At 45.0% G+C, this 15130-nt stretch overlaps 1 protein-coding gene across 3 annotated transcripts in view; it reads right to left on the bottom strand.

The window, feature by feature from the left end:
• GARNL3 (GTPase activating Rap/RanGAP domain like 3) overlaps positions 1-15130 on the bottom strand; it is a 372751-nt gene that overhangs the window by 173214 nt on the left and 184407 nt on the right. For all 3 annotated transcript variants that reach the window (XM_077479186.1, XM_077479187.1, XM_077479188.1), the window contains one exon: positions 4254-4323. In XM_077479186.1, the coding sequence (XP_077335312.1) occupies positions 4254-4323 (70 nt within the window). The remainder of the gene's footprint in view (positions 1-4253; positions 4324-15130) is intronic.

Raw genomic sequence — 15130 nt, 5'->3', positions numbered from 1 at the left:
ACTAAGGGGGGCACTCTGTCGGGAGGCACAAAGGGGGGCACTCTGTCGGGAGGCACTAAGGGGGGCACTCTGTCGGGAGGAACTAAGGGGGGCACTCTGTCGGGAGGAACTAAGGGGGGCACTCTGTCGGGAGGAACTAAGGGGGGCACTCTGTCGGGAGGAACTAAGGGGGGCACTCTGTCGGGAGGAACTAAGGGGGGCACTCTGTCTGGAGGCACTAAGGGGGCACTATTAGGGTCACACCGGAGGCTGTGTCATGGTTCTGGACGAAGAAAGTGCTCCACATCTAACGAACACAAAGGTGTGGAAAGTGCCACAATAGAAAGCCTGGTGCCCAAATGTCACATTCCAGGCAAGCCCTGCAAATGTGCAGTCCACCATGGTCTGGGTATGGTCTCCAAAGCTATTACTGAGAACATGCGGGCCTGGATAGCTGCATAAAGAGACTAGGTTAAGAAGATAAAAAAAAAGAAAAATGGATAGTAAAACGGTAACATTTTCTCAGTGAAGAAAAGGCCTCCATTTCCCTAGAACCCCAGCAAAATCTGAGACATGCTAGGAGTGGAAGACGGTATACCAGGCTGGCCATAGTTTTTATTTTTTTGGTCAGTGCCTAAATTCTCTTTTAGTTGGTAGTATAACCCAAATGTTTTTAACTACTTAAGGACTGGAAGGATTTGCCCCCTTAATGACCAGGCCATTTTTTGCGATACGGCACTGCGTCGCTTTAACTGACAATTGCGCGGGCATGCAAGGCTGCACCCAAACAAAATTTACGTCCTTTTTTTCCTATAAATAGAGCTTTCTTTTGGTGGTATTTGATCGCCTCTGCGGTTTGTATTTTTTGCGCTATAAACAAACAAGGAGCAACAATTTTGAAAAAAAAAAAAAAAAGCAGGACTGCAACATTGTGGCGGACAAATTTTACCCCAAATGACACTTTTTGGAGACCAGTGACATTACATTGATCAGTGCTACAAAAATGCACTGATCAATATAAAAATGACACTGGCAGAGAAGGGGTTAACACTAGGGGTGATCAAGGGTTTAACTGTGTTCCCTCAGTGTGTTCTAACTGTAGGCACATGACAGAGATCACTGATCCTTATCACTGGGAACGGCAGATCTCTGTCATGTCCCCGTCAGAATGGGGATCCACCTTGTTTACAAAGACAGATCCCCATTCTACCTCTGTATTAGGTGATCGTGGGCCGCTGTCTGACATCGATTCAACCCGACCCGCAGGCACGCTCCCCGCAGTGTGCAGCGAGCACAAGAGCACGCCACCGGCAGAACACATCCACCCGCAACTGCGGCTGCGCGAGCCGACGTACAATGACGGCAGTTCGCCTAGGAAAGCCAACCTGACCACAGAACAATTGCGGCGGGCGGTCGTTAAGTGGCTAAAAAAAAAAAAAATGAATTACTTTTCCTCTGACTGTGCCAGACTGGAAGAGCCCATACATCATAAATAACCACCAGACAAAACACAGAGCTGACTTTTCATTTGTGTATTTTAAACTTAGCCAAGAGTGTTTATATCAACCTAAACCAAGGCTGGTTTATGGAATCATGACAGTTTATAATAGAATTGTGCATCAAAAGAGTTCATAACATAGAGACAGATAAGTACAATATGATAGATTACAACAGGTTATATACGATCATACTTTATCAGAACAGGTTATAGTATCATCCTTTATCAGGACAGGGAATATCATCAGTCTCCATCAAGACATTATATACCTTTATCCTCTATCAGAACAAGATATACAGTACATATCATCATTTTCTATCAGAACAGGATAGGTAATCAGAATATACATTATCATCCTATTTCAGGACAGTTTACACTATCATTTTATATCAGAATAGGGTATACTAATATCTTATATCAGGATGGCTTATACTGTCATCCTATATCAGGGCCGGTTGTACCGTCTTCCCATATCACAACAGGTTAAACTATTTCCCTATATCAGGAGGGAGTATACTAACTTCCTAGATCATATGAGGATATGCTATCTTTGTATATTAAGAGAGGATATACGTTCATCATATATCATGGCAGGTAATACTGTCATGCTGTATCCGGGAAGGATACACTCTTATTTAAGGACAGGATATATTATCTTCTTATATCAGGACAAGTAATCAAATCATCCTATAGCAGGACAGGTTATACTATTATCAGGATAACATACATATACCATCATCCTTTATATAAGGACAGGTAATACTATCATCCACTATCAGGACAGGCTATAGGCTTCTTTTATAAGGACCCCGTTATACTATCCCCTTATTTCAGGACATGTTATACACACATCCTAAATATATGATCATCCTAAATCAGGACAGGTTATACACACATCCTAAATATACGATCATCCTAAATCAGGACAGGTTATACACACATCCTAAATATACGATCATCAAAAAACAGGACAGGTTATACACACATCCTAAATCAGGACAGGTTATACACACACATCCCAATTTAGGATGATGGTATATTTAGGATGAATGTATAACCTGTCCTGATATAAGATGGTAGTATATCCTGTCCTGATATAGGATGTGTGTATAACCTGTCCTGATTTAGGATGATCGTATATTTAGGACAGGTTATACACACATCCTAAATATACCATCATCCTAAATCAGGACAGGTTATACACACATCCTATATCAGGACAGGATATACTACCATCTTATATCAGGACAGGTTATACACACATCCTATATCGGGACAGGATATACTACCATCTTATATCAGGACAGGTTATACACACATCCTATATCGGGACAGGATATACTACCATCTTATATCAGGACAGGTTATACACACATCCTATATCGGGACAGGATATACTACCATCTTAAATCAGGACAGGTTATACACACATCCTAAATATACATTCAGCCTAAATCAGGACAGGTTATACACACACATCCCAATTTAGGATGATGGTATATTTAGGATGTGTGTATAACCTGTCCTGATATAAGATGGTAGTATATCCTGTCCTGATATAGGATGTGTGTATAACCTGTCCTGATATAAGATGGTAGTATATCCTGTCCTGATATAGGATGTGTGTATAACCTGTCCTGATTTAGGATGATCGTATATTTAGGACAGGTTATACACACATCCCGATTTAGGATGATGGTATATTTAGGATGTGTATATAACCTGTCCTGATATAAGATGGTAGTATATCCTGTCCTGATATAGGATGTGTGTATAACCTGTCCTGATTTAGGATGATCGTATATTTAGGACAGGTTATACAGACATCCTAAATATACCATCATCCTAAATCAGGACAGGTTATACACACATCCTATATCAGGACAGGATATACTACCATCTTATATCAGGACAGGTTATACACACATCCTATATCGGGACAGGATATACTACCATCTTATATCAGGACAGGTTATACACAAATCCTATATCGGGACAGGATATACTACCATCTTATATCAGGACAGGTTATACACACATCCTAAATATACGTTCAGCCTAAATCAGGACAGGTTATACATACATCCTAAATATACAGTCATCCTAAATCAGGACAGGTTATACACACATCCTATATCGGGACAGGATATACTACCATCTTATATCAGGACAGGTTATACACACATCCTAAATATACGTTCAGCCTAAATCAGGACAGGTTATACACACATCCTATATCAGGACAGGATATACTACCATCTTATATCAGGACAGGTAAAATCATGCTATATGTTATATTAACACCTCCTCTCTGGACCAGGTATCAAGCTATACCACTGTCGTATATAAAGACAGGTCCTTTTCTTATATCATGGCAGGACATACTAACATCTTAACAGAGGACAGGTTATAATGTCTTCTTATATAAGGCAAGGTATACTGTCATCCTATTTAAGAGCAGCTTATACAATCCTCTTATAGTAGGGTAGGGTTTACCATCATCCTCTGTCTGGACAATATTTATTATCATCTTGTATCATGATCGTACACAGTCATCGTATATCAGGACAGTTTTTAACCTTGTCTGATATCAGGACATTTTATAATATGATCCAATGTCAAAACAGTTCACAATACTGCGGTCTACCAGGACATTTCCCATTTCAGGGACATGGCTGAAAGCATCTGACAGTATCTCCTATCCCACCCCACACCCAGGAGCCTCTCCTTCTGCTGGTGTAAATGGAAATGAACGTTTCCCATTTGGGGAACTCACCAGCTCCACCGAGCCGTAGTGTTTTCTACTGAATTCACCCCGTCGGCAGCCCAGGTCTTCAGAGACGGAGCTGGAAGAGAAAGGCTTCATTAGTATACATATCTAGTGGTGCGGAGCACAGACATTGCAGCAGCGGCTCTTGTCACTGCGGGGGGCTCGGGAGAAGAGAGGAGCCTCGCACAGACATTGCAGGTTGTTGCTGCATCCTGGTTAGGAGGGGTGTGTAATAAGAAGAAACGCAGCGCCTCACCCCCCTCCCCCCCAGCCATGTGCAGCTGCGTCTTTTGCCCGACAGTCTCAGCAAACATTCATTCACTGGAGATTAAGCAGGATTTTTTTTCGCGTTTCTGGTGTTCACATTAACAATCTATTTCCATCACATCTGACTTGACCAGACGTCTTACAAAACATAGTTGGAGATGGGCTCTAATTCATGAAAAGGGCAGAAAGCATTCAGGGGTTTTTTTTATGTCCCCAAAACATATAGTCTTGTGATGGCCACACCCCGGTCATTCCTCCTGTGCGTCCTCACAGACCAAGAGGGACAGTCATCAGATGCATGTTTTACATTACCAACAAGGAAACACCTCATCATACTAAATTATGCAGAGCTTGTCCTTGAAAGAGACCGTGTTGCCCGCAGTAATCAAACCTGTCACTTTTTAACAGGCAATAAAAACATGGACCTGTTGCTGCTAGGGGGTCTCTGAGGTACTTTTTATTTTTCCCACTTCAATAAATGAAATAAAAATTTTTATTGGCACATGCTGGCGTCAACACTTCTCCTGGTACCATTTATATGGTGGAAAAGTCCAAATGTAATATTCCCCATGTCAGGGCCGTCTCCACCCTAAAGTGGACCTTCCGCTCATCAGAACCCTCCCCCCCTCCGGCGCCACAATTGGCACCTTTCAGGGGGGAGGGGGGTGCAGATACCTGTACAGTACAGGTATCTGCACCCACTTCCGGGATGGCTCTCTGCGGAAAGGGGCGTAGATTACGCCCCTTTCCGCAAGTGTCCGCCCCTTTCCGCAAGTGCCCCGCTGCCTGCTGGGAAACACACAGATCCCGGAGGCAGCGGGGACCGTCCTTATTGAGCAGCGCGACTCGCGCATGCGCAGTAGGGAACCGGGAAATGAAGCCGAAAGGCTCCATTTCCTGATTCCCATACCCAAGATGGCGGCGGCAGCACCCGAGAGACGATCTAGAGATCGGCTTTGGGTGCCGACATCGCGGGCTCGCTGGACAGGTAAGTGTCACTATTTTAAAAGTCAGCAGCTGCACTATTTGTAGCTGCTGGCTTTTAAAAAAAAAAAAAAAACGCGGAGTCCCGGCGGACTCCCGCTTTAACCACTACAATACAGGGCACTTTCGCCCCCTTCCTTCCCAGCCCAATTTTCAGCTTTCATCGCTCTCGCACTTTCAATGACAATTGCGCGGTCATGCTACACTGTACCCAAATGACATTTTTATCATTTTGTTCGCACAAATAGAGCTTTTTTTTTTTTTTTTGTAATTCCTTTATTGAATGCCAGAAGAAATAACAGGCGCATGGACAACATTAACCGCTTCCTGCCCGCCCTATAGCCGAATGACGGCCTTAGGGCGGGCGGCTTCCCTCGCCTGGCCGTCCCTGGACGGCCTGGTGTTTACTTCCGCAATGCGCGCCGCCGCGGGCGCGCATCGCGGAAGTTCTGTGTTTGCCGTGTCCCCCGGGGACAGGCAAACACAGATCGCTGTAAACGGCCAATCACAGCGGCCGTTTACAGCGTGATCGGCGTGTCCAATGGGAGATGATCTCATATGTAAACATATGAGATCATCTCTCAGCGCCGCTCTCCCTCCTCACACAGACAGCGTGTGAGAGGGGAGAGAAGAACGGCTGCAGCAGCCGTCAGTGTAAAAAAGAAAAAAAAAAAAAAAAAGTAAAAAAAAAGTTAAAAAAAAAGTGCCATCCTCCCCCAGAGCCATCCTCCCCCAGTGCCACCCCCCCCCAGTGCCATGCCCCCCCAGTGCCATGCCCCCCCCCAGTGCCATCCTGCCCCAGTGCCATCCTGCCCCAGTGCCATCCGCCCCAGTGCCATCCGCCCCAGTGCCATCCTGCCCCAGTGCCATCCGCCCCAGTGCCATCCGCCCCAGTGCCATCCACCCCAGTGCAATCCACCCCACCCCAGTGCCACCTGCCCGCAGTGCTATCTGTCCCCAGTGCCACCTGTTGTCAGTGCCATTTGTCCCCAGTGCCATCTGTCATCAGTGCCACGTATAAGTGGCATCTGTCATCAGTGCCACGTGTTATTAGTGCCACATAGTGCCATCTGTCATCAGTGCCACGTATTAGTGCCATCTGTCATCAGTGCCACGTATCAGTGGCATTTGTCATCAGTGCCACCTGTCAGTGTCACGTGCCATCTGTTGTCAGTGTCACGTGTCATCAATGCCACTTATCAGTGCCATCTGTCATCAGTGTCACGCGTCATTGGTGCCACGTATTAGTGCCATCTGTCACCGGTGGCACGTATTAGTGCCACGTGTCATCAGTGCCACGTGTCATCAGTGCCACATATTAGTGCCACGTGTCATCAGTGCCGCGTATTAGTGCCACGTGTCATCAGTGCCACGTATTAGTGCCACGTGTCATCAGTGCCACATATTAGTGTCATCTGTCATCAGTGCCACGTGTCATCAGTGCCACGTATAAGTGTCATCATTGCCACGTATCAGTGCCATCTGTCATCAGTGTCACGTGTCATTGTCCTGGTATTTCAAAAGTGTAATAAGTAGTCAACAAGTTAGATGTGTAATTTATGCTCCTAGAACACGTGATGGCGCTCCCTGCATGTTGGGCCTCTCTATGTGGCCAGGCTGTGAAAAAGTCCCACACATGTGGTATTGTAATACTCAGGAGGAGTAGCAGAATTTTTTGGGGGGTGTCATTTGTGGTATACACATGCCACGTGAGAGAAATAACCTATTACAATGACAATTTTGTGGAGAAAAATAAAGAAAATGAAAAATCTTCATTTTGCAAAGAATTGTGGGAAAAAAAATGACAACATCAAAAAGCTCACCATGCCTCTTACTAAATACCTTGGAATGTCTACTTTCCAAAAAGGGGTCATTTGGGGGGTATTTGTACTTTCCTGACTTGTTCGGGTCACAAGAAGCGAGATAGGTCACCAGTACATCAGATGTGATCAATTTTGTGCGATTCGCACCACAGCTTGTAGACTCTCTAACTTTCACAAAGACCAAATAATATCCACTAATTTCGGTTATTTTTACCAAAGATATGTAGCAGTATAAATTGTGGCCAAAATTTATGAAGAAAAATTAATAATTTGCATAATTCTGTCACAGAAACAAAGAAATATGCTTTTTTTTCAAAATTTTCGGTCTTTTTTCATTTATAGCGCAAAAAATAAAAACCCCAGAGGTGATCAAATACCACCAAAAGAAAGCTCTATTTGTGGGAAAAAAAGGACACAAAATTCATTTGGGTACAGTGTTGCATGACTGAGTAATTGTCATTCAAAGTGTGAGAGCACCGAAAGCTGAAAATTGGTCTGGGCAGGAAGGGTGTTTAAGTGCCCAGTAAGCAAGTGGTTAATAAAACATACAGAATTTCAAAACATAAACCTTTCGGTAGCACCCGGGTGGGAGATATAGAGACCACCCCCAACTTAGGCTTAAACTAAACATGGAAGCATTCCCGAACAGGGGGCTAAATTCCCCTCTAAGACCTCCGACACCAATTAGGCAATCCGATCCCACCCAGGTGAGCGGTAATCATCACATTTATAAAGAAAGGGAAGAGGAGGGAGATGGGCGATGGGCCGGGCCCCAGGCGGGCAGAGCATACATTGTTGAAAACTGGTCATTCCCGGGGGAGCCCACAACCCACCGCAGCCTACATGGACTAGCCGGCAAAATCTAACCGTGAAAGAAAAAGGACTGAGGAGGTGAAACGATAAGGGGGAAGGGGTTACTGAAGAAAGGGACTACAGGGGGAGACAGGGGGAAGGGGGGCCAAAGAGAAGTAAAAGAGATCAGAACAGAGAGACAGACGAAATAGAAGAAGCAAAGAAGAGAAATAGTGACCGTGGGCGCCACCAAGCCGCAGGGGGGGAGGGGAGGGTCCAGAAGCCAGCGAACAGAGACCCTCTCTCAACGGGCATCTAAAGCTACCACCCGGAGGTAAGCCTCAGTGTAGGTGAAATGTTGCCAAGGTCTCCAAGTCTCACGAAAGGCCTCCTCCCTATTGTGAAGCCGCACAAATAGAGCTTTATTTTGGTGGTATTTATTCACGACTCCGTTTTTTATTTTTTGCGATATAAGCGCAAAAATATCGGAAATTTGGAAAAAAAAAACAATATTTTCTTTTTTCTATTTTAAAAGAAATCCAATAAAATCTAATTTTGTCATAAATGTAAGCCAAAATGTATTCTGCTACATGTTTTTGGTAAAAAAAATTCCGTTAAGTGTATAATATTTGGTTTGTGTGATCACGGACATATGTATGCAAATGATCATGTACATATGTGTGCAGGTGATCACGTATATATGTGTGCAGATAATCATTGGAACATGTGATTTTAGTGGGACATATGTGGGGGACAGGTGTTTTTTTTATTTGGGGACATGTCTTTTTATTGTTTGGGGACATGTGTGGTGACGTGCATTGTGGTGACATGTGTGTTTACACTGTGTGGTGGTGACACTAGACTAGTGATCAGTGAGTAAAAAGCTGTAAAAACAGCTCATACTCACTGATCACCAGCCGGCTGCAGCGATCTGCTCTCCTCTCCTTAGCGACGACTTCCGTGTGAGGAGAGGAGAGCCGATTGCCTAGCAACCGGCTGTTTGTTTACATCACATGATGGCCGTGATTGGACACGGCCGTCATGTGATCAGGAGGGCCAATCACAGAGCCCTCCTGCCGATCCGAGATGTGCCGTGTCCGGGGGACACGAGCGCATCGGGATTGCGCCGATGCGCGGGCACGCGCGCGCGATCCCCCTCCTTCTGAAGGACGTTCCTGAACGTCCAGTCAGAAGGAGGCGGCTCCCACCCAGCCGTATATGTACATTGGCCGGGTGGTAAGTGGTTAAGGCAGGGAAAAAGGGGCAGCTGCCCTGGGCCCTGTGATTGTTGTGGGGCCCAAAACAGCTGCCTCATACTTGCCAACTATCCAGGTTTAAATAACCTTGTCCCTTGAAGTTTTATTCCTGTGCTGTGTCCCAATATCTCAATGTGAAGTGCTGGTACTAATGCTGCCCAGCTCTGCCTATTGTTGTGTGCAGATGACTCACCGGCAGACCCTGTGTTTACATGTAAAAAACAGGCATTCGTATGTAAATAGCAGTGACAATACTGAGTAAATAGCTGCTGCTGGTGGCATTGATATGTAAATAAAGGCGGCATTTCTATGTATATCATGCTCCCCTGCTGTGAGGAGGTGATGTGCTGTAACCTCTAGCAACTAATCAGTAAGCAGTAATGATATGCTGTAATTGCTGGCAACCATTCGCAATTGCTGCCTGATCTGATACAGAAAACGAATTTTAAGTCAAGCTGCTATTTATTGTATGCCTCAGAGAAGGTGGAGAGGGAAATTGCTTGGGGGGGCCCCCCCAAGAAATTTTTTTGCCCAGGGTCCAATCTATATTAAAGACGGGCCTGCCCCATGTACACGTTCCTGAAAAAGGCTACGGTAATGACCACCAAGCTGGAAACCATAGACCGGTGTTTCTCAACGCCAGTCCTCAAGACGACCCCAACAGGTCATGTTTTCAGGATTTCCCTCAGGTGACATGGCTGTGGTAATTACTAAGGCAGTGGAACTGATCAAATAACCTGTGCAAAATAATTAAAAAACCTGAAAACATGACCTGTTGGGGCGCCTTGAGGACTGGAGTTGAGAAACACTGCTCTACACTACAAGCACATGAGGTAATTTTACATGAACCCACCGTGCAGATCCAACAGCTAATGTACCATCAAGATGACCAAGAAAACAGGATCAGACGTAATAATATACGCATACGAGGCCTACCAGTGTCTGTGGAAACCAAAGACCTAGCCCCTGCAATTGTCGCTATTGTTTAATGATCTGCTGCAAAAAGAGAAAGATGCTCCTCTGGAACTTGACCTTGTACACAGAGCTCTAGGGCCTAAAAACCCAAATCTGAAACACTGCAGAGATGGTATATCCATAGACAATGGATATACCACAGACATAGATGGTATATAGCCATAGATAATCAAAGTGTAGAATTGTCATCGGCACACCAAGGATCCCTCAAAAGGGTCCAAAGCTTTATTCACATGGTCACAAGGTACACATATCGCAACATTTCCGAGCCACGCAAGGCCCCTATATTTATAAGGTGGAATCCCTGCCACTGTAACACCAAAGGGCCGCAGTTATTTGAGCGGATCAGCAGGAAGCAGACAAATTTCGATCAGTGTCTGGCCATTCCTGCTCAAAAGATGTCCGATCTTTCGTAACGTGATGACGTTATTTCGTTACGACGGGACTACGTTCAGGCTAGTAGCCAATAACTTTGGTCTAGGAATTTGATCTGAGCATGCGTGGCACTTTGTCCGATCGGAATTCTCTACAAACAATCGGACAAAGTCCGATCGGATCATGTTGTCGGAAAAATTTATAGCTCAGCTCTAAAACTTTGTCGGTCGGATATTCCGACAGAAACAGTCCGATGTAGGCCACACACGGTCAGATTATCCGACAACACGGTCCGATCGGACATTGTCCATCAGAATATCCGACTGTGTGTACAAGGGCTTCCAGAGGCAGATTCTGCCATCAGAATACAATGTCTCGGCAGAGAGGTTTACCCCTTCTACCCTGTTGATGTAAATGAAGGAATCTTTTATTTTTTTTATTATTTTTTTTGTCAGTCTTCTGGCGAAACAAAAAAAAACAAAACAAAAAAAAAAACGGACCTGTGTACAGCCAGCATTCAGAGTGGATTCACACCTGCGAATATGCCCCGCACTCCCATTAGATGCAATAACCTCAGCGGGGGTTCCTGCAAATCGTGACCACTTGCATGTATTCGCTCATGCAGCCTCCTATTGCTTTCAATGGGGTTGCCTCCTGCAGCTATGTGCAGGAACCCTCGCAGGGGTTTCTCTCATCTAATCAGAGTGCGGGCGCATTCACAATGTGAATGGACCCCAAGTGTTTAACCCTAAATGGTACATCCTAAAAACTCAAGGCCCCACCACGACCACCAATACGGCAATAACTCAGGCTTACACCACTTTCCTGGCTTCTGCTATTCTTTTAGGACCTTTTTATTATATATATAAAATAAGAAAAGGATTAGCAGGGCTTGGAATAATAACTAGCACATAGGTAGGGCAACACTGAACAGTACAAAAATTACACAAAGACTCATCCCAGTATGTCAGCACAAAGTACCTAATTAATGTGTGTAATGAACAGTGGCGGCTGGTGCTCAAAATTTTTGGGGTGGGGGGGGGGGTGGGCGCAAACAAACTGAAAAATACTGAACTCCTCCCCCCATCAAATGCAGCCATTATGCCCATCAAATGCAGCCACCTGTGCCTATCAAATGCAGCCATTATGCCCATCAAATGCTGCCATTATGCCCATCAAATGCAGCCACCTGTGCCCATCATATGCAGCCACTTATGTCCAGTATATGCAGCCAGTTGTGCCCATAATATGCAGCCAGTTGTGCCCATCACATGCAGCCACCTGTGCACATCAAATGCAGCCACCTGTGCACATCAAATGCAGCCACCTGTGCACATCAAATGCAGCCACTGCCCCCACCGACCCCCCCCCCCCACTTGCGGGGCTCATGGCTCTGGCAGCACCACCCATACCCCCACCGTGCACGGCTCTGACAGAGGGGACTTACTGACCTCTGCTCCAGCGTGTCTCCTGCGCTTCTCTTCCTGAGCGCCAGGGCATCCAATAGGGTGGCCTGGGGCTTTGGCCAATCAGGAAACAGGTCCGATGCCCTGCCTCATGATTGGTGGGGAGGAAGGTTAGTGTGAAAATAGCGAAAATTCATTCATTATTGTCACACAATTGGGTCGGATCAGGGCGCACTCTCTGCACCCTGAGCCCACCCTATTTTGAAGCCTATTAGAGCCTCTGGCTCTAATCAGGTGCTTCAAAAAGTACCACCCCCTCCCACCGCTGCCATAGGAATCCATGCATCCTGAAAGGCACCAGGCACATTGATGTTGGGTAGCACCCGTGCGCCCACAGTACACGGGCTGCCTAATGAACAAGGGTGCAAAGTACAAGGATGAGGGAGGCTGATCGATATGCAAGGTATAACTACACTGCCTGTCACATGTCCTTGGAAATCAGCCAGCACACTGGCCAATTATCGCAAGACGCCCCGAGTTCCCCAATGCAGACACAGGTAAAACCTGTAAACTACACACACACACATTAATATCTAATCTGCCACTACTCACAAATTACCTTGCTCTTCAGACCGCAGGTCAGTACACGCTTAGCTTAAGACCCCTTTCACACTGGGGCGTTTTTCAGGCGTTTTTCAAGCGCTTTAGCGTTAAAAAAAGCGCCTGTAAAGCGCTTGAAAGAAGCCTCATCTGCAGTCCCAATGTGAAATGTCAGCGCCCGAAAAACGCTCGTAAAGCGCCGCTTAAACTAGCAGCGCTTTACCAGCGCCCACAAAACGCTGCTGCCAATAGCGTTTTTCAGGCGTTTTTCGGGCGTTTTACAAGCGCTTCCCATTGATTTCAATGGGAAGGGGCGTTTTAGGAGCGTTGTATTCACCGCTCCAAAAGCGCTGCAAAGAAGCTGCTTGCAGGACTTTTTTTGACGCTCTGCCAGTGCAGCGCCTTGGTGTGAAAGCACTCGGGCTTTTACATTGGGATTGCAGTTGCAACTTCTTTCAGGCGCTTTTTTTTAACGCTAAAGCGCCTGAAAAACGCCCCAGTGTGAAAGGGATCTTGGTGTGAAAGCACTCGGGCTTTTACATTGGGATTGCAGTTGCAGCTTCTTTCAGGCGCTTTTTTTAATGCTAAAGCGCATGAAAAATGCCTGAAAAACGCCCCAGTGTGAAAGGGATCTAAATCTAAAGTTTAGTGATTTTTTTTTCTCTGCAGCTTCATTACCTGTAATGTCCCACGATGTGCAGGCTCCTGGCTTCTGCAGAAATCTTACAGAAGGGCTGCCCTGTCCTTTTCAGCTAGGTTATCCCATATGTGGGACTTGCATGCCATGCCTGCACGGAGAGAGAGCAGCCCATTAATTTGAAAGAGTTGCTGGAAATGCGGGGGAACCCTTTTTTTCCAAACGCGGCCACACGGAACCACATGACACTGCGTCACCATGCGGTTTCGTGCACCCAAAAACACACAGCATTTTCCGGTGTGTGGAGGTGTAATTATGAATTAATGTCACCTCTGCTAAAGAGCAGCAACGTTTTGCCTACGGGTCGGAGAACGTGTGCGATTAGCACGTATACCCTGAGCCACATATGTGCGAACCTTGCCTTCCTTCTGTGGAAATTCCATCGCCATGGGGGTTAAAGTGTATGTAAACCCTCACCTTGTAAAACAACCCATTCAATTAAAAAAATAAACAATTGTATATACCGTACATTGATATGAAAAAAAAAAAACCATCATAAACACTTTTTTTTCCTTTTTTTTTTTATAAGTGATCACAATCCCTCTGTTCTCAGCTGCATAAGAGCTGGGGGAGGACAAACAGCAGGACACTAAACTACCCAGCGGAAAGTGGTGCAGGTGGGGTGGAGGAGATAAGGCGACCAGATTTTTCATGAAATCCGGGGACATTTTTTTTTTTATTGGAAAATGGTAAACTATTTTATAAGCATATTTTCCTCAAACTATATATGCAGTGTATATAATAGGTGTTTATGGAATGATTGTATAATTTAAGGTATTTCTCACATTTCATCCATGAGATAAAAAAAAAAAATTAAACTTTTTTTTGGGGATATTACTACCAAATGATAAGATAGAGAAAAAACTTGGAGGGAGGGATGGGGCGGCTCCAGCCAATTTTTTTGGGAGGGTGCTATGGTGGTGCTTGAGGTAAAAGTGAGGGTGCTAATGCTGCATGAGAAGCGCTGCTACCGCACACTTGTGGGCGTGGTCAAAAGGGAGTGTGGCCAGCATGTGGGCGTGGTTAAAAGTGAGTGTGGCCAGCACATGGGCGTGGCCAGTAAGTGGAGGTTTCTTCATGGCGTACAATGGTGATCAGCATGTCCTGGCCTCAGTATACCAATAAAAAGCCAAAAAATGCAGCACGACCCTATCCTTTATACAATTCTACAAAATGGACTTATAAGTGCAATGGTAAAACCTATAAATGAATATCCAGTGCATATCAACCAATGTATTGCAATATAGTAGTGATGGTGTCACCCCCTCTGCAACAATATTTTGAGAAATTGCAGATTTTCAATGTGCAAATAATGATGAAACTCCCTGCATACAATAATAATAATAATAATAATAATAATAATAATAACAGAGATACAAATCAACCCATGTATTAGAACATAGTAGTGATGGTGTCACTTTCTCTGCATAAGGTAATAAATATTGCAGAGCTGCAATGTACAAATAGTGGTGAGACCCTCTAGCGGGTGACACCATCTATACTATATTGCAATACATTGATTGATTTGCACTGGATATTCATTTACAGTTTTTACCATTGCACTTACAAGTCCATTTCTATAATTTTCACATTAGATGAGGGAATCAGCTAACAAGATTCTCTTATTACTTTTGAGATTTTTTTAGTTGCATGGTAGTTGTTTTACTTGATTTGTTATGTCATCTGTATACAGGTAACTACTGGCCCT

Source organism: Lithobates pipiens, unplaced genomic scaffold (assembly GCF_037356315.1).
Source record: "Lithobates pipiens isolate NorthernLeopardFrog02 unplaced genomic scaffold, aLitPip1_a1.2 Scaffold_14, whole genome shotgun sequence".
Taxonomy (NCBI): domain Eukaryota; kingdom Metazoa; phylum Chordata; class Amphibia; order Anura; family Ranidae; genus Lithobates; species Lithobates pipiens.
Note: the sequence above shows the minus strand (reverse complement) of the source record. Positions and strands in the feature narration are given on the sequence as shown.